The sequence below is a fragment of the Aptenodytes forsteri genome, unplaced genomic scaffold (genome assembly GCF_000699145.1).
Source record: "Aptenodytes forsteri isolate BGI_AS27 unplaced genomic scaffold, ASM69914v1 Scaffold229, whole genome shotgun sequence".
NCBI lineage: Eukaryota > Metazoa > Chordata > Aves > Sphenisciformes > Spheniscidae > Aptenodytes > Aptenodytes forsteri.
Window position 1 is genome coordinate 2144061 of NW_008795863.1, and position 20877 is coordinate 2164937.

The following is a 20877-nucleotide window of genomic DNA, read 5'->3' on the forward strand; positions in this document are numbered from 1 at the left end:
GAGCTTAACCGAGCGGCCTCATCTGAGCCGGACGAGGGTGTTTTCCCCGCGGTTTCCAGGCAGAGTGGAAAGTCATACCTGATAACGTCGATCCGGCCAAGGCTCGCCATCGCCCCTGGGTTCGCGGCTCTGCCACTGAAACCGCTGCGCAGCGGTTCCTCAGGCACCCGCTCACCCTCCTCACCCGCTTGTTACCGCTGCCTTCACCTGCTTGGCGTCTGCAGGAGGCCTGCACGATTATCTCTCAGAAAATATGCTACTTGCCCTTTTTCTCTGGAAACAACGAGATTACTAACTTGCAATAGTAGTCTTTGGGTCAGTTCCATAAAACAGGTTTTATGTATAAGCTTATAATACTAGAGCAGTTATTTGAGCCAGTATGTATTTTACAGTGCTCTTTCACAAATGAGGAAAAACAACCGAAAATGAAAGTTCTCTTTACTAACCTTAAGGTGTGCTTTTTCTCTGTTAAATCAGCGGTGTGTTTGATTTACGTGTATTTCAAATACATTATCTTTAGACATGTATTATGGAACTGAGCTGCGGTTTGAATTTAACAGGGAATAGCAGAAATAAACTGTGCTAAGTTAATGAGGTAAAAGTGTAAGGGAAGAGTTCTGCAACCAGTATTTTTTCATGAGGTAGAAAAGTACACACACATTACATCTGGTATATCCAAACTGAACAGGTTAGCTTTCCCAAGTAATTTTCATATTATTTCTTTGTACTTGGAGAAGTAAACTGAAGAGAAAATTGTATATTAAGCTCTGCTAAACTTTGTATACGGATTTCCTAATTTTACTACACCTATGCTATAAAATATTTTTTAATAAAGTTTTTTGTATTAGAATTTTATGTTTCCCTGATTTTGTAGATTCTGCAAACTCAGGATTTTTTCAGTTTACTTAACACATTTGGTTTATATTAAAACCAGAGAATACAGATCTGCTTAATAACATAAAGAGAAAATAGCAAATGATGTCTTTAAATAGTGCAAACTTGTAGAAAATACTCTAATGGCTGACTACTTGTTTTTACACTGAGTTTTTGTTTAGGAAGGTATTTTCCTGTGGTAGTGTTGTATAAGAAACACACATAATTGCCAAGAGAAGCGTAAGTTTCTCTGGGAAAAAAAAAGTTGGGTATTAAGGGTTTTTTTATTCTTCCTGCTGAGACCAGTTTTGTGTATTTGCCCTTCAGTTCCATGAATTTGCCAAGACTTGCGGTAAAATCCTCTAAAGCTTGGAATATTTATGCTGACTCCTGGAGCTAGCCCCTATCCAATCTGAATTAATGACTGAATAAATAATAGTGATTTTTACTTTTTTTTTCCCCAGTGCCAGTGCAAGTTTTTCTTGTGTAATATTGCTTATGTTACATCTGGCATCTGGTTTGTTTCTCTAGTTTGTGATGGCTGGATCATATGTGGGAAAACTGATTTTAGAACTAGTCATTAAACTTCCTTAGCTTTAATTCTTTTTAGCAAGTCGTCCCCCATACCCCCCTGTCCCCCCCCAATCACTGTAGTAGTGTTTCTAGCTGTTTTAATGTTTCTTGACCAAATTACAGGTCTGTTTCTGTGCACAGAGGGTGCCAGTGATTTTAAAAACAAAATATGTTGCATCCTGTTTATGGAGTAATATGAAATTTATGTTTCATGGGAACTTGGTTGTGAATGTGTGCCAGATGCATTTATTCAATGTGCATGTGGTTGCTCCCAGAGCTTGTAAGCCATATAAACTAGAGGAGAAGACAAGTTCCAGTGTGCTGTATCAAAATAAAAAAACCTGATTGTCTAATAGACCAAGAGATTTTTATACAAACGTGTAGAGCATTGGTGCTTGACAGTTGCTGCTCCACTTTGTGGTTTAGGTTCTTTACAGGTTGGCACTGCACTTAAGTAACGTCACACACCAGATGCTAAAAAATGGAGTTTCCTTATGTATGTTACATTTCCACTGAAGTCCTTTTTTGGCTGTGTTCATTGTCTGGGAATATATAGACTATTTAGGAAGTTTGAGAAGACAAAGAAGGTAGTGGAAACATAGAGATGACCAAAGAATGCTTAGTTGTAAAGAGAAGTTTAAATGCTCTTTGGGACATAATGATCGCATGTAGCAGCAGCATCTAAAAACAAGGGGAGAATTCAAAATAAAATATTGTTAATTCTATGTTGTACAACATGTCTGCTGAGATGGCATCAGTACAGAGATGTAAAGGGATAGTTCAGTTTGTTGAAGACTGCTCATCAATAGCACTTCAGCTGTCTTTTCAGTTGTCTGCATAAGGTGAATCTGTGTATCTTAGTGAAATTGTGGAAAAGATACGCTCGGAGGCAAAAAGCTAATAAAACTGAACATTCAGAGTATGTGAACAGTATGCTCCTTAAAATAGTGTGTAAATGAGTATGCTTGAATATCTTCCAAATGCAGACTATTGAAAGGTTTGTATTAATGCCTGGGGTGAAGCAGGCTGTTGATTTCGCATTGATATTTGTGAGTCTGGAATTGTTGCTTCATATTGGGTCGTGTTTAACTACAGCTGTATGGGTTGAACCATCAAACCACCAAGAATGATCTTGTGGCTGTTAACAGCAGCCATAAAATCATTAACTAGTTCAGTTACCTTTGTGGGGATTTATGCTGCCAGTTGGTGTAAAGGAGCTAGCAGTATACTGCTGTTAGTTCTGTCTATCTGAATCTCTTATTACTGTGGGAGATAACGTGCAAGCCTGAGGTAAACTGTAAGCATAGTAAATATTTGGCGTTTTTTCCCCTTTGTTCCTGCTACATCAGTTGCTTACCAAATTGCACTTATGTTAGTTTGGTGGTGTTAGCCAAGTGTGGGAACATCTAAATGGCAACAGCCTGGCCAAGAACGAGACACACATTTTCTGAGTGAAAATAACACTAGGTGTGGTAAAGATTGGTTTAAAAATGTTAATTATTAATAACCTTGATTAATTAATAAGCTTGAAAGTCTTACAGTAGGGTGTGTAGAACACTAACCTTAATCAGCTTACTGGCTATAACTAAACTGCATTTTTTATCTTTTAAAGGAAATTCGACATAAATCCAGTGACTATCCTCACAGAGTTGCAAAATATCCAGAAAACAGAAATCGAAACCGATACAGAGATGTTAGTCCGTGTAAGTATCTTTTCTGTAATTACTGCGTTAAACTTGCTAGACTTTTTACTTACCCGATTTACTTTTAAACACTGTAGGTAATAAATCATGGTCATTGTAGGTTTTGTATTTTGTTTATTTCTGTAGGCATGTATCCTGTGATAAATGTGTTCTTCGTAACTCATACACAAATGTGTATAACAGAAGGGAGAAAAGTCTGCCGGTTAAACTCATTGTGCTGGATGGTGAACGAGAGATGATTGCAAATCATAGTTATTAGCATATAGGTAAATGTTTGTGAGCTGCAAAGTAATATTATAAAGATATTTTTCTCATAAGGAAATTACTTGTTTAATATTGCTTTATCTGTCATTAAAAAAAAATCGACATCTGCTGAGCACAGAAATTAAGTTAATAAGCCTTGACTAACACAGCTTCCTTTTGGGTTAAAGGATTCTGCACATTTATAAGACTGTGTGGATTAATGCCACTGGATTTCTACTGTTGCTTTAAAAAATACTTGAGATTTTGTTGTTTTTGTCTGTTTGGAAGAATATATGCATAAAGTTGTTCTTTAATTTTCTCAATGCAAGTAGATATGGTATGGACTACTTTGTATTTTACAAACTGACATAAAATGGTCTTTTTGACATAACGATCTTATATCTCAGGTGAAGACAGCTTTTTTTTTTTTTACCAGCTTCTTTGCTAGTGAAGTGTTACAGAATTTTTTCAACAGCATTTACTTTAGAAACTGTAATTCAAAATCATCATAAAAAGACATGTGAGCAAAAGATTACCAATATGTAGTTATAGCTGGAGAAAGCTATCATAAATCACTTTCAAAAGGACTAGGAAAAAAAATTAGTACAGCCTTAATTTTTCTGCAGAATATTGAAGTTCAAACAGGTTAAATGTTCATGTGTTCTTTAGTACGAAGTTTCCCAGAGCACAAAGGGCTCATAAAAGCCTTCTTGTTACTGGATCTAGAATTTTTGAAGGGTTGCTGGTGTGCTGGGACTTTTTGTTTGAGCGCCTAATCTGTATACCTATTGTAAGATTTGGAGAAGTGCTGAACTCCTTGTTTCCAGTTGAAAGTTGTGGTAACAGCATGTGCATAGCACTTCTCAAAATTGCACGGAAAGGGTCTCGGATTGAGTCATGCTGGTCAGATGCAGCGCTGCGTGCTGCTCATTAGCCTGCTGCCAGAATGCTAACTTGTACAGTGTATTCGCACCAAATGGATCCAGTCTGGCTTAATGCTGAATCTCAATACTGCACTCTGATGAAAGGGAACTTAAGAGTTCAGTGCACAGCCTCTTTGCTGTGTCTGCGTGGCATTCGCCAGTATGGTCTATTTGAGAAATGTACAGCTCTGAAGAAGATACCTCAAGTTAGCCAAGGCTTATTAACTTCTGCTGTATGCTCAGCAAAGGGAGATAGGCCTCTGCTGGACCTTTGTTGATCTATGCAGAGGTACTTATGTGTCCCAGGTCTGCTGTCCTGTTACAGCCCAGCATTAGCATCTTAGCTGTGGTAAAGTAGATCATGTTCTATTAACTTTCTGTTTCATACCTAAATTGGGATGGGGGTTGTAAGAAGAGAAGGCAGGAAATTGGATTTGACTCCATGAGATCCAAGTTCTATTCCTGGGTCCGATATCCTGTACAACTTCTGTGGCAGAAGTTGTGTTCATGTGTTTAGCATTTCTCCCATCCATGGATTTCATTTCTTGGGCACTACTGCGAAGAGAGTGGCAGCTTACCTTCAACATATTTGTGGTTCTTCTTTCCTTTTAAAAAGAGTGTTTCTAAAATAAATAAATAAAAAGGCATTGTGTTATTTAAGTAGCATCTAATAACACCTGCGATAGTATCTTAGAGGTGTGACTTGTATTCATCTCCTGAGCTCAAAATTTTCCTTAATCATGGCATGCCTTTTACAGTAGTGAAGAGTACCAAGCAGCTCTGCCCTGGCCATGGCAAAGCTTGCTTCTGAAATGCTTGTTTAGCCGGGAGGAAATTTATTATGTGATTGTATTAGTCCCTGGACCCTGTGCAAGAGCAGAGAGAGACAGATAAAATCTAAGTAGTAGTTGAGCTCAGGAAGGGGTTAGAGTCATTACATGCTAGTTGACATGTATTGTGACATGATGACTGAACTAAGGTGATGAACTTTATGAAGCATGTCTCAGTCTTCAGCGTTTATGAAAGAAAGGAGGTTTGAATTGGGCCACCAAGATAGCCTGCAGAACTGGGCACTAGGAGCAAGGCTGTATGAGGAGAACAGAGCAAAACACTGTGTTTGAACTAATTCCTGTTGAATTTTACATCTGTGTGTTTTCAAATATGACTCATAATTGTTCTGTAATGATGGTGAGAGCTGGGAGGAGAAAGAGACCTGGAAGGGAATATATGATAAATAACATTCCAAGATAGCACTACCTAAATTTCAAAGCAGCTGGGGTAATAGCTGTGCGGTTGGTTTGGTCACTGTGGTGAACACATCTAATCATGGCGCATGTATGCGAGGAACTGGCATTGCAGAAATGCAAGAGGACTCGGTCTTGCGCAATCTTAACATCTCAGTCCTTCACTTTGCAAATTTTACTGCTCTTTAACAGTGTTTAAATGAAAACCAAGTGATAATATTAATGTTCTCTGATAGTCAGAGGCCTTCAGAGCTAGCAGTTAAACTTTCAGGATCTAGCTACTTAAACATATTTTAAGACATAAGACATAATTTGATGAAAATGTTTTATTTCTCCATAGCAGTGAGAAAATGGTTTGTTAATCTAGATAGCAGCCAAGCCAGTCTAAAATCTGAGGTGGTATGTCTGCAAGAGGAAATGCAAAGATTATTCTGTCTTATGGAAAAGATGTCAATTACAAGTGCAGGAAAAAATGTTTTGGGTTGGCTTGCCCCATTTCAACCATAATACACAGGACATGCACACTGAAACCAATTTGTGTCCATTACATACATTTCTAGGTAAAAGTTGATTTCTGTTAGCTGGGAAAGGCTAATCATCTTTGCCCATTACAGCTGAGTTTCACATTGTCTCCAGTTTCATAAATATTTTTGTTAGTGTCCAATTTTGTTGGCTAAAGAGCTATGGTGTATATAAGTTCCATTGGGTAAAACCCCTCAAGAGTTACTGCCTAGCCAAAAAAAATAGCAGCCTAGCAGTTTGGTATTAGTCTAGAATAGGGAGAGGAATATCTTGGCTATGTAGCAGTATTGAAACAGGAAGTTAATCTGAAATAAGTTTGGTTTGACAGCCAGTCATTTCCTGACAGATGAAACCATTTCTCAGAAAACATTGTTGAGAGGAAAATAACTTGTGAGGCTATTATTCTTTATTGATAACTTTAATGAAACTCTTAAGATTTCTGTTATTACTTTCCTTCTAAATCTTATCCTTAGTTGATATCAGAGGAGTCTAGTGTCTCAGATTGACTGTAAACACCTTTAGAGATCTGCTTACTGTGTTCCCAGATTTAGAGGCAAGAAGGAAATCCCCCTTGGCAAAATTGGCAGGATTTTTTTTTTCTTTCGCTTTTGGAGGGTAGATGGGGGTTTACGCAGTTTTATCTTTAGCCTTCCTTTGTAATGTGCGTAGCCCAGTTTCTTAGGTCATCTGAACATTTTTGACCGGTAGATCATGTTGCTGTTGGAGGGTCTTGAGAGGTAGTGATTTCTCTTGTTTTCTTCTTGTGGCCATTACTAGACTCTGTGTTGGACCTTTCAACCATAGGCTTATAGTTGACATAGAGTGTATACCAGGGAGAGAGGAACATGAAGGGTATTGTGGGAACAGAGTTGGAGCTGATGTGGATGGTTTTGCACATAGTGCTGATTGATTAATTATCATTGCAAAAATGTTCCCTTTCTGTCCTGTGTTTCAAGTGTATGTGCTGAGAACAGGGAGATGATCTGTCCAAAATAAGCCTCCTGCACTTCTTGTTGTCCATATTAGAAGCTGACACTGATGATTTTTATGACATTATCTAACGATTCTCTAAAACATCTTGTTACCAGAAAAACTGAGTATAAATAAACTCAGCGTGCTGCTTTTGGAGATACTTCTTTCTTTGGGGTTGGGGAAGAGGGGAATTTTACAGCACATACTGATCTAAACTTCATTGTATCTTAAGGTTTTTTTTCCACAGTCCTGCTTAAAAGCGTAAGGATCCTGTGCAGTAGTTATGCATATATTTCAGTATGCATACATTTCAGTTATGAGCTAGGCCACGATTAATATGGTGGCATTCATTGCATACAACCAGTGACAGGGTGGGGGAAAGTCACTTTGCCTTTCCTTTGCCTTAGGCTGCCTCTGAAACTTGAGACTGTAAGTCTAGTGACAGAGTATTGTGATTTGAATAATTTAGCAGCTCAGATAGACTAGATTTAGATTAGTGACATGAAGGGGATTTGCTGGTAGGCGGGAAAGGGTCAGACTGGGGCATTGGGATGGCTTATGGCTACATGTTTTATTTATGACTTTCTTTAACCACTAAGCAGCATTTCACCCTCCTTTGTTGTTAATAGCTCTATATTTGGGGAGCCAGAGACATGTCTTGGATAAAGGATAATTTTTAAGTTACACAGTGGTTTCACTTCTAGAAACACAGCTGTTTTCAAATAAAAACCTTTCATTAACCAACTGCAAGAACTGTATGATGTAAAATGCAAAAGTTTCGTATCTCAGTTTTAACTGGATATGTCATTTTCTTTTTAGCAGGGAGTGAGCAAATCGACACGTAATGTGAAGTCTTGGCCTTAGTTGAGACGCGGGGGTGTTGTCAGTGATATCAGTGGGACAGGGTTTCACTTGAAGTGGGTAATAAGAGTTTGCTTCTCTCAGACAGGGTCGTTCTGGGAGTAGTTTTCTTAGTGCAGAAGCCAGAATGAGAAGCATTTTTAAGGTTTCCACTTCCTTTTCAGGCTGCATAGTTTGTTGAAATAGGGGAATTAGCACTTCAGAAAATGAGTACTATATTTTCCCTGTTGTGGGCATGGCAACATTTAAGATAAATCTTTTAAGATAAGATTTAAGATAGGTTTATAATTCATATAAATCTGAAGTACTTTGTAACTGGAAATGATTTACATACGGGAAATATGTTACAGCTAACTCGCTGTCAAAAGTTGGCTTGCTTCATCTAATTCAGAAGAGAAAGCCAGGGCTTGAATGAGGTTTCTAGGTCATTGCGTCCTTTAGGAACCTTTTCCCTTGAAAGAAGGGAAATCGATATATTCTAATGGCTTTCTGTGTCCCGTGGAGTGTATGCCAGTGTATTTGTAGGATCGCCTCTGTTTTAGTTGGGGAGGAGAAGGGAGGCTGTCTGTGCATAGAATTAGTTGTTAAAGGGGCTTTTAAAAAAACTTTAAGAATTTTATTTGTTGTGTTTACAAAGCATAATTTATAAGAAGGAAAAAATAAGCCTGGAATGTGTGTAGAGGTTACAGTAGGAAACCTCATTAGGGCCTCGGCAGTTATCTCCTACTGGCAGCAATACAGCAGCTGCTGCTGGGTGATTAAACTGTTAACAGTGCTTGCTTACGTCATCTTTCCGAGAACACTAGTACCGGTATGTGTGATTTACTATAACAAGATCTTAAGTTTTTCCTGTTGGCAAATGACATGTAATATTTACAAAGGTCTTGGTTTCTCTCCAGTAGAAACATTTCAGATAAAGTGATACATGAAAGGAAAAAGTAACACTTTCCTATCCAGACAAAATAATACAAGGAGATATATTTTACTTTTAAACGCACATGTGTCTTAATTTTACTGTGTCTTGGCTTTGATCATATTTTTTCCTTCATAGAGATGTATCATAAATCGTTTTAAGACTCCTGAAAGTCAAGATGGTGTTGCCTTACAGCTGGAATGCTAATGAAAACAGACTAAACCAGTAACTTTCTCATAATTTTGTATTAAAAATAGGTTTGCAGCATATTTCTGTTCTCTGCACGTTGGTATGTGACTGCATATAAAACCTAGCAGCTAAAGGAGGTAGGATGACAACCCCAAATCTGTCCTTGAAAAATAAAAAAAAGTAATTTACTGTTGACTTCTTTCCTTGAATCCAGCAAGATCCTCTTCGACAGTTGCCAATAGCAGATAGATGAGGGAGAGTATAAAAGCAGATCAAGACCTAGTAAATGTACTTTTCCCAGGATTCAAAACATATGGAAAGTATTTATAAAATCACATGAGCGGTCCATAGAACAAGAGTCTAATTCAGTAACTATTTTTTGATTCCCATCAGCTTTTTGCCTATCTGGGGTCATATTCATGGATTTCTTAGATAAGCCTTGTGCTGTATAGACTGGCTGTGATATAGGGACTTAGTCTGAGTTCAGCTATCATAGCTGCACTGAATGTGATACTTGGTAGTTGCTCATGTCAAAACTCAAGGATTTTGTGCATTTCCCAAGATGCTTGTCAAAAGGAAGTTAGCCTTTTGGTGCAGAGATGGGAGAGGAAAAAGTGGGCTGACGTTTTAATGGCAGCTGTGCTGTCAGTCTGCACCCTGAATGAGTTTTGTGGGTTAGACCAGTTGAATGTAGGTAAAAAACTGGCATTGCACTGTAACTCACTCTCAGCTGTGTCAGTTTCTTTATGGAATCTCTTCCATCTCTTTCTGAAATGTGTTGAAGTCTCTTAAATTGATTTTAGTTTGCTGTTTTTTATTTACTCTTCTCATAAACAGTCTGTCTAGGTGGTTGAGCTTCAGGAGGTTTGCAGTCAGTTGGATGTCATTTCCTGGCAGGCAGTTGTGTACAAATTTTAAACTAAAAATGCTGTTTATTTACTACAGTTCTAATAAATGGCTGAAGGATTACTTACTGTGAACAAGTCCGATTACCTAAATGTCTCCTAGAGGGTGATAAATCAGATACTAAAAGGTTCTAGGAAAAGCCTCCGTGACTTTTTATTATGCAATGTTTTAGTACGACAGTCTGATAATCTTTCTCCTATTAATGCTAGAATTTTACATGGAGTCCTTTGCTTGCCTCTGCCATAAATAGGGGAACCTGTGTAATCGTGAGAGACTGAAACTGTGTAATTAGATTAGGCTTCGTTTAATTGGAAGATTTGTTAAATAGGCACATTTCTGCATGTGCCCCTTCAATATTTTTAATTTGTATAGTATTAAACAATAAATTACAGGGAAAATTAAATTGATCAAAGCTTGGTTTGAATTAATACAAATAGATTGGGGGGGGGGGGGGGGGGGGGTGGGGGGGGTTAAATTTTTGTTTTTGTGTCAACCTATGAAACTTCACCAAAAATCTTGGAGTTCTGAACTTCAAGGAAACCCATGCAATGGAGTGATACGGTGTGATAGGACAGTGTGCTGCTTGGTGTGGGTTGTGGTGGGGGTGTGTTATGGAAATGCAGCTGTTGAGGGATGGCTGTGAGCATCTTTTGGCATGTGAGGGAGGGTTGTTTTGTTTGGTTGTTTTTTAAAGATGACTGGGGATTCCAGTTTTCTGAGCAGCTTCTATTAATAGATGCCTGAAATTACTCTGATGGAATGCTGAGGGGAGAATGAGACAGGCAGTTACCAAAGTTACATGAGAAATTAGTTTCATGTATATTTGTAGTTTGCTATTTGGTTAGTACTGCAGAATTTATTTCTAATTGCTTGTCAGACCTCAAGTTGCCTGTTAGAGAGTATTCATCAAGATGGATGCATCATTAATTCTTAATTTTCTTTGAATTTTAGATGATCATAGTCGTGTGAAACTGCAGAACACTGAGAATGACTATATCAATGCCAGCCTAGTGGTCATAGAAGAAGCCCTGAGATACTATATTTTAACACAGGTCAGTAGTACCAATTATTAGGTTATTCTAGGAGTTGAGAATCTGGGGGAGGCGGAATTTGTAGTCTTAATTTGTATTTGGATGGTTCTTTGTGAGTTATAAATATCTCATACTAACTGCCTGTTTGATCTACTTGGGAAACACATTATTTTTAAGAAAAAGCTGAATATTGAAGTATGACTAGTTTACTGCATATAAAGCTTTTCAAATATTTCTTGCTCTTCAGTTCTTTTGGAAATAGGTTGCAACGATACTTTTACCCCTTATTTCATCTTGCACCTTCTGAGCGTGCCTGCAGTAGCTTTTCTTCTAACGGCACAATAGTATTGATGCCTGAACTGAAACATCCCTTCTCTGAGTTCTTACTGTGTTGTTGTTTGGTTTTTTGGTTTGGGTTTTTTGTTGTTGTTTTTAAAAAAACCTTTAAGTACTGGAATGATCTGTGCAGTGTGGTTACTTTCTTGCCTGTCACTTCTATCATTCTATTAATAATTTGTTTAAACTTTTCAGAGGAAGACTTTTTCCTGTTTCACACAGTGAGCTATTAACTGTGTTCAGACACTGCTTTGCCTATACATTCTCCCACCCATTTTTTTTTCTTTACTACACAGGGTCCACTACCTAATACATGTTGTCATTTTTGGCTAATGGTATGGCAACAACAAACCAAAGCAGTTGTCATGCTGAACAGAATTGTTGAAAAAGAATCGGTAAGTAATATTAGGCCTAAAGTTGTAAAGTAAGCCACATAATTTTAATACAGTTGAACAATGTTTGATTGGTATGTTAAAAGAACTAACAGACTTTCTCACTGGTGTACAGCATAATGTATTTAATATAACATTAAAGTGATGTAGCTAAAACACAAAATTCAGTTTGGTGAAAACAGCATCCAATAAATATACATCCAGAAGGGTGAAAGTAACATCCTGAGAAAGGAGGATGTACAGATAGAAATAAGATGGAGTAGAACCAGTGTAAGATGCTCCAGAACAAAATGGAGGGTGAAAAAACAAGTTTGAATTAAAGTATCTTTAGATTATTTCTTCTAAATCTAACAGAGTAGTATATTGTTATTTAGTTATCTTAACTGTTTGTAACAATGAAGACAAGCTGCTGCCCAGCAGCTGTCAAACTGGTCTAGTTATTTTTGATTCTTTACAGCTGGTGGTATATGTGCAGAATACACGAATCTTCTCTTATGATGTAGTTTTTCTGTTAATGTGCCTAAAACCACTGTGGATTTTAGTTATAAATGCATGTCATTTGAGGTTTATGCTTTTTCTTCAGAATAGATTTGTTAGTGAAAAATATTTGACTAGTCCATTAAAAAGTCACTTATTTTCTTATGCAAAAATTTTCCTACAGAAGAGTGCAAGGCAAGAGGGATAAAGGGCAAGGGATAGTTTTGCATTGCTTTGTTAGTTCATTCTTTTGTCTCACTAGAATCTTCCAGTATTCAACAAGCCTTGGGAAAACTGGATGTGTTACATCAGTTATGTAAATGTGCAGGTGTGCATGTCAGAAATGGGAGGGGGGAAATGTTGAAATAGCTGAGTAAAGATCTGTGTTCACTGTAGAGAACTAGAGGGGGGAGAGGGAGAAGGGCTAAGGTATATCTCAAAACATGCTAGCCCTGCGATGAAAGAAAGCATAAACAGATAAAGCTGGAATGCATAATAGCCATTGAAACAGTTGTAGTAACTTGGCTGTAAACATTATGGACTTTGAGAATTCCTCAAACTGGGAGCAGGTACTTGAGTCTACTATATTGAATAACAGGGTCTCACAATCTGCTCATGCAAAGCCCAAGATACTAGGATACTTAACCAGATTTTTCTTTTGTTTTCTTCTTTTTTTTCCTTCTCCTTTTTTAAAAAAATAAATTAGGTGAAGTGTGCACAGTACTGGCCAACAAAAGAAGAGGAAGTTATGACATTCAGTGAAACAGGTTTCCGTGTGAGGCTAGTATCTGAAGACGTCAAATCCTATTACACAGTACATCTACTGCAATTAGAAAATATCAACGTAAGCTTTTCTCAGTCTGTATAGCTCATATTCCTGGGCTTAAGTATATAATGAAAACCATTTAGTGTATTGTCACTACAGGTTTGATTGAGCTTTTACGCTGAAAATTTTAATGCACTTTGCTTCTAATAACGTTGAAGATATATGTGTGGCATATAAGCAAGTGAGTTAGACCTGAATTAATCTATACATTAAAAGAGATAACAGCTTCAGCACTTCTATACTTATATATTCCATTTAGCAGTACCTTAACATGCTGAATTGTAATTGATGGTAGTGGTGATTCTAAGAGGAGCTGTAAGAAATACCCTAAAAGGAGGAACCTAGGAGTTGAAATTTCTGATTTCTTTTGAATATCAGAAATCAGACTCGGTAATTACTGGTTTTTAATGGAACTTTAGTTTTCCGTATAATTCAGTCTAGCTATCTAAGTTTTTTTGGGGGGAGGGGTGATTACCACCTGTAGATAGGTAACTTTATCTCCTCTTGCTTACCTCCCCTTTTGCTCCACAGGACCAACCATCCTTTTCTCTTAAAAATTAAGCACTTTGACAATTTAATCAAGTTAAGCTCAAAAAAATTGTTCCTGGCCTGAGCTTGGGTTGGAATTTGCTGCTTCTGTTTCAGAGCTGAAGACAGGATTGAAGAGCTTGTCTGTTTGTTCCAGCTGTGTCTTGTAAGATATTCTCTCTCCCTATAAACCTTGCCTTATATTAAATGAAAGTGCTAGTATGGCAAGTTTTATTCAAGTTTGTCTTGTCAGTGGATTTGGGAAAGGAAAGCTTGAAGATGTTGCTTTGCATGTTGTTTTATACAGCTAAACATTGATATATTTGGTCAAAATGATTTGAATTTACAGTAACTATTAATGGTAGTTTGAGATAATGTTTGTTAATTCACAACCTCCCTCATGAGATCAACATGATAAAACTTGGCATGTTGTTCCTTGGTCTATTCAGTGTAAGAAGAGCTTTATGAAATTCTGTCCTACTGACCTGAAGAGTTCCTGTTTAGTTGTTTGTTTATTGACAGCAAAGGCAAAGAAAAGAGGAGCAGTGCTTGCAAGCTAGTGCCTGAGAAAGAATAACTTTCCTTTTTGGAAAATTGAGGCAAGTTTTCTTAACTACCAAAAAGGCTTCTTTGTGGAATTGTCTAGCTGACATTGGCCCCTAATCTTAAACTTCCTATTTTCAAAGGATGCAATTTGCATGATGTATGTATGTTTGGACATAACGTTAGCTGGAAAATGCAAAAATCCCTTGAGGAACAGCACGTCTACTATAGTAGACTTTTGAGTTGGAGCTATTGAGCAGTTAAATTTCTGGGTTTACTTTGGACTGGTAATGCAGGCCCATCAGCGCTGTACAGAGTTTCTTGTTTGTCCTGTAGCTCAGTTTCAAAAATACTTAGCAAAATTACTGTATTGAATTTTTATTTTAATGCCCTAGCATTCCTATAAGGCTCCACAAATATTAACTCCAAAGAATATTTTTTATATAAAACAGCTACAAGAAGTAGAACATACTTGGTTACTTAAACAGAAAAACTACGTAGTTTCTAGAATAATACTGTGAATGTTAAGTGCAGCCTTCTGTAAGAATTTGATAATTACACCATAAAACTTGTGGGAACTGAGTATTCACAGTAACTTGAAATGTGAGCTTAACTATGTTTATACAAGTTATTCTGGAGGGGACTTTGGTGGAGGCAGAGTAGCAAGACATTTAGCCACTTGATGCCTGGAATATAAGATGACTCATGAACAAAATATACTCTGAATTCCAAGAATTCTTAAGAAATTTTAGTATTTCCTTGAAAACAGAATTAAAATCTTCTTTTTAATATAACCATTCTGAACTCAAGTAAATTTGTGTTACTGCAACAAATCTTTCTTAACCCATAAGCAAAATGCATACATATGAAGAGTAAAGTGCTTGTTTAATGTTCTTACCAGTGAAACAACCTCTGAATATTTGGTTGTTTTTCTTGGTGGTGTTTTTGTTTTGTTTGGTTAAAGAGTCATTAGAAGTACAGGTGGGGTTTGGGGAGGGGGGCACTGTTTGTTTTTTAGGATTAGATCAAGGCATTTGGTGGTTTGATTTGTTTATATCTGTTCTAGGCGAACATTTGCTTTTGCTGTTGTGGCTAGCATAGTCCAATAAAGCTTTGGAGAGGAGATAGTGTTTAATGGTATCTTTCCAAAAACTTTGAAAATATTTCTAATGTGCTTTCTCTTGCTAGTGCTTATTTCAGCATTTCCTTGTTTTTTTGCCTGACCCAGTCTGCATTTTAGAGTATAGAAATTTGAAGCTGCCTTTCCATCATGGTTCATTGTGTATCCTCCATCATTTTGTTGGTGTTATTTGTCAGCTCTTCTGAAAGTTGACTGCTGCTTTCTGCTGTAATTGCTCAGGTTCAGAACTCTCTTGAGGAAAGACTTGACTGTGAAGGCTTCCACAAACCCTTGCCTCTGTTGGAAAATAAGGGTGGAAGGAAAATACTGTGCTCATGTTAAAAATTCGTAATCATTTATGTGTGAACCTATTGCATGTCTGTGATTTGAATCAAAGTCTCCCAGTGTACTGGAGAAGTGATAGGTGTCCATGAGAGCCTTTTGTTAAATCTGTAAAATAACCTTATTGGATGGGGTTGCTAAGCTTTGTGACGATATTATGGGAGAATTGTTAGATATTAACAGCTAACTTCTGGAAGACTCCACCTTGTGTTTAATATGTATTTTTATATTATTTTTTTATTGCTGCTTTTAGCTTTCCTTGTCACAAGTATAAATACTGGTCTTCAGAGAAAGAAAACTTGTGTTTTCAGTAATTTCTGGTGTGGCAACCCAGATAGCTTGGAGAAAGATACAATGTGACACATAATGTATGCTTATAAGCAAAACCCCACTACGTTGGTACTGGGGAATTCGGGGAAGCTATGGGAGGGCAAATGAGCATCAGTACTTGAGGGAAACCAGGGATCGACTGGGTGAGGAAATGGAGCAGTGGAAAGGAATTGAAATTGCTGGAGGAACATTGATGAACGTATCTCAGACTAGGTTCCTAGAAATAAGAATAAAGCAGCCGAAGGAGAGGTTTGCAAAGAAAATATTTGCTGGAGGAGAAAGGACTAGAGAAATGAACTAGATTTGATGTGACGCTGGTGGTATGATACTTTAGAGTAAGGTCCATTAATAAACCCCAAGTGGAAACTTGAGTCCTCTGCAAATAGCAAATATTTGGAAAAACCCATTAGCAAAATGGATTTTCAACTTAATACCAAGCCTCCGTGTGGCCATTGCTGTCAGATTAAGGTGACGCAAGACTGCTTAGTGGCCCTCACTGTCTGATCCTGTGGATGAACGGGAAGAAGGTAAGATTTGCTTTGCTGCTAGTTTCCAATGTCCAAAATTAAAATGTACTGGGAAGATACTTTGTGGAGGCAAGCAATCTAATGGCAGGTGATGTTCTGGGATCTTGTGGTATCTTTGTATATGTATGTGCATGTAATTCCTATAGTGTTTTGAAGGGATTTCTGAAACACGGCAAACATTTGCTTTTAAACCTGTGAGGTGTCCTCATATCACTTTGACAAACTGCAACAGGGATTAATTTTGGTCTTCATGACCACAGAAGTAAGACCGAGGTGTTAGGGAAGGTGTTGGTGTCTAACAGGAAAGGAGAACCCAGACTCACTTGAATGTCAAGTGTTTTGCAAATTCAATGTGCATAGCTATTACCATGTTGACTTACAGGATGTGCACTAGTTATTAAAAAAAAAACCAACAGTGTCTGTGAGGATTATTTGGCCCCAATGCACTAGTTATTAAAAAAAAAAACAGTGTCTGTGAGGATTATTTGGCCCCATTATACTCATTGCCATTTTTATGTACATTTTGAAAACCATTTTGCCAAGCATTAGAATGAACAAATAGAAGAGGTTGTGGTAAAAGTTGATTTAAGATTCTGAATTTCAGTGCTTAGAATATTGCCTTTACAGCATGCCTTCTCATTTTTATATGATCAAATTAGTTTTTAATGCACTTAAGGCATGATCGTTAAATACAGGACCACTATGAGGTTGTAGGTGTATTTTACGCCTTCATATGTTAGACTATTTCAGCAGCCCTTAAACTATGAAATGAAGGCTTTTATAAGGAGTGTGTGAAATTTGACAGACCAGCATTTTTCTGTCTTCACCTGTTTTACTTGACACTGAAGGCATCAAATTCCTTTGAGCATTTTGGTAGTATTTTATTCACGTTCATACTCTCAGGTGACTGAACAGCCTAAAGTTATTCTAAGATTTTTTACCCTTCTGAGTGATTGGATAGTCATTGTAAAAAGGTTATGACAAGGCTTGTTTTGATGAAAGTTAGTCTAATGGCATTATATTATTTTTCTGCTCAAGTCCTTGTATGGATGTCTGCTTGTAACCTCGAGCATGGCTTGTGGTTTGATCATCCTTTGATTATGCTCTTAGTGTTGCCAGCAGTCAGTGGAGAACTGTGCAGGGTGGTGGTAACTTTCTGAGTTTATCAGTTTTAGCTACATTGGTTATTTACTGAAAGCTTAACTCAGTAGTTTGTGAAACTTGCGCTAGAATGGTTTGACTCATTTTCTTGAAAAGTTGTTTGTTTGAAAGTTGTTCCATGATTATCCAAGGATTTTTTTAATTTTTTTTTCGGTAGCTAGTCTTAGGGAATAAATCTTGGAAGAATATGTTGTGGTTACCATAGAATAAGCTGGTTTTCAGTTATCATGCAGAAGTGTGTTCCCTGTGTATAACATACATAAAATTTTGTATTACTGCCTAAGTCTTGAAGTCCAGCTTTTTTTCTTTAAAAGAATATCTAGTTTCATGATAACACTTTTAATAAAATTAGTTGTTCTTTAAAATTGAATTTTTGTCCATCAACAGTTGTGGATCTTTAGCAAGCCAAACCTTTTCTCATTATAGTCCTGCATCACTTCACGTAAGTGATAGCTGTGGTGCATGGCTCAGTGACAGGGAGAGTTCTTGAAGAAGGGGTGGTACGGGTATTCACACAAAGACAGTATTTCAGCTGTACAGCTTGACTGCCAAGCACCACTTGAAAGAGCCATTCTGTTTAAGAGAGAAAATGTGGGAGGTTTGAAATATTCAAATGGGGTTTGGCTGTACGATTAGAAACTGCAAGTTCAAAGAAGACCAGCCAGTTCTGGTGCTCTGAAACGGGACTCATGGAGAAAGATGAAGAGACTTGGTATTTTTAAAATGAGCTGAAATGATGGAAAATTGTGGGATGGATAAAGCCGTCGTACAATATGGGGTGGGAGAAAAAAAGTAATTCTGTGAGTTAGAGCTGAATGAGATGTACAACAGCACTGTTAAATCTTTCCTTTAGAAATACCTATTTTCAGATTAGTGTATGAGCAGGGTGACACTTGGCCATGTGCTTGAAGCACTACTGATTTTTTTTTTTTTTTTTAAGGAGGAGGATGCTAGTGCTTGTTACAGTATGGGATTTGGAAAAAACAAACAACCAACCCACAGATCACCTTTGTTTTCTATAGATAGGACATTTTTGCCTTCTTGAGGTATAAGGGAGGCTTTCATCTGGAATGCTATTTAAGAATCTTGAGGGGGAGGCAGAAAGTATCAGTTACCACTTCAAAGGATCATCTAGATTCACAAGAAACAACTTTAACCTTTGCTTTACCTAGTATGTGCATTTAGCTCATCTGTCCAGTTTTCCTCTTAGGTTTTTTTGTAAATTGATGAGTTATTTTTCTTAGAAATAGAGGAAATTGCTTAAGAGTGTTATCTGCTTGAAAATTCTATTTCCAGATTTCTTATAAAAATGTATCTCCTTCATGATTTTTAAACAAATGGGTCCTTTCAGTTGATTAGTGAATTAACTCACTAGTTGAAAAACTAGGTACAGAAGACTGGTAAGGTCTCAGTTGAAAATGAAAACTTTTTTTAATGCTTTGCTTCAGACAAATAAGAAAGGGAAATCCCAGTGTATTTATACAATTTAGGCCTCGGTAGATTTTTTTTTTCCTTTTGAAATCTTATTGTGTACTCATTTTCCCAATATGATGGATCAGACTCTGTTGTCCTGGCTGAGCTCTTAGCCAAAAGACAAAATATTCCTGGAAGAAAACTGTGCATTTGAGAGTGACTTGAGTCATGTTAATATCCACTGTTTTCTGTGAAAGTATTGGCAGTCTTGCAGTATCAGGCGCTGAAGACGCAAGACAAAATGGGAGAGTATTTTTGTTACTGTGGTAACCATGAACTGGATTATTTTAGTTTCACAAAGGAGTTTCATAAGTTGTCCCTCATAAGAAGTTGAAACAGACTGAGCAGGAGATGAACAGTAGAATTTATTTTAATCTCATAGCTATATTTTACTGTTGCTGAAAAAGGAAAAACAGCTTTTCTGGAATACATTGATATTTTAAATCTTGTGTTCCAACTTTGTGGAGGTTTATGTAGGTTTCAATCTATGTGGAAAATAAGATAAAATGGAGGGAGGATAAAAATAACTGAACCTTTCTAAAATTCCTGAGCTAAATCAGTGATCAAGTCGTCTCAAAATCATTGTAGCAAGAAAAGAAGGGAGGCAAGGAGTAGCATTTAACAGCAGGTCTGAAGTGAGTTCTATAAAGATACAATGCAGATTCGTCATCGGAGCTTTTCAGATATATACATACTTTCTGCTGTCATTTCAATACTTGCAGTTAGTTGGTCATGTTAGGAGAGGAGCTGCATGGTTCTAAAACAACTGCATGGTTTTGAAATCCTTCTTTCTTACTTACAAAGAATGAATACATCCAGTAGGAGTCCTGCTAGACATCCTGCTATATGGGTTCTTCTAGGCCTTTTCCATAAAGCTTTCTGTTCCTCTCAGTGGTGTGGTTAGTATAAAGGAGATGCCAATGCCTCTTGATATTAAAACTTGCTCTGAGCAAGAGTGGAGAGTGCTTACAATGCTGACGGCTATTTTTTCCAGTCCTGTTAATGGTAGCAGTCTAATAACTGCTGTCAGCCATTAAGCTGCATTAATGGTAGAAAAAGAAGAATATTTGGGGCAAGTAGTAAAGCAAACCAAATATAATATTGGAAGTTTGAGGAGAAGAAGAAAAAAAATGTGTATGGTAATAATTGCAAAGGGGAGAACTACCAACTTGGATGAAAAACCGCTTCAGGTTGCGCTGTTGGTTGTCATCCAACTTGAAGCAGGTTATTGGATTGTTTGTCTAAATGGGAGGTTTAAAATAGAAAATAGCTATTGATTTAGACTGGGGAAATGTGTGCTAACTAAACAAAAGTAGAATACTTTCTAGTTGTATTGTTTATTTGTTTTCACTTCTAGAGTGGTGAGTCCAGGATGATCTTTCATTTTCATTATACTACATGGCCAGACTTTGGAGTTCCTGAATCCCCAGCTTCATTCTTGAACTTCCTGTTTAAAGTCAGAGAGTCTGGTTCACTAAGTCCTGAACATGGACCTGCAGTAGTTCACTGCAGTGCAGGGATAGGACGTTCCGGCACGTTTTCATTAGTAGACACTTGTCTTGTTCTGGTAAGTGTTTGGTCACCCCTTTCCTTCTCCTGACACCCTGCCTGTCTTCCCAATATGGGCTTTTTGGTCAGAGGGCTTTAAAAGCATTTAAGTTAATGACATGCCAGTGAAAACTTTAATTAAGTGTCGTGGTTTAATCTCAGTCGGCAACTAAGTACCACGCAGCCGCTCGCTCACTCCCCCCCAACCGGTGGGATGGGGGAGATAATTGGAAGAGCACAAGTGAGAAAAAGTCGTGGGTTGAGATAAAAACAGTTTAATAATTGAAATAAAATGATAATAATAATAATATGATAATAATA

The 20877-nt window shown here is 37.3% G+C and overlaps 1 protein-coding gene across 3 annotated transcripts in view; it reads left to right on the forward strand.

Moving 5' to 3' along the window:
- The first annotated feature begins 6 nt into the window (after positions 1-6).
- Positions 7-20877, forward strand: part of PTPN2 (protein tyrosine phosphatase, non-receptor type 2) — a 35127-nt gene continuing 14256 nt past the window's right edge. For 2 of the 3 annotated variants that reach the window (XM_009284088.2, XM_019473353.1), the window contains exons 1-6: positions 229-452; positions 3059-3149; positions 10874-10974; positions 11586-11684; positions 12865-13002; positions 20366-20575. In XM_009284088.2, the coding sequence (XP_009282363.1) occupies positions 339-452; positions 3059-3149; positions 10874-10974; positions 11586-11684; positions 12865-13002; positions 20366-20575 (753 nt within the window). In that variant the 5' untranslated portion in view covers positions 229-338. Of the gene's footprint in view, positions 453-3058; positions 3150-10873; positions 10975-11585; positions 11685-12864; positions 13003-20365; positions 20576-20877 lie in introns of all 3 variants that reach the window. The other variant, XM_009284089.2, reaches the window with a different exon arrangement.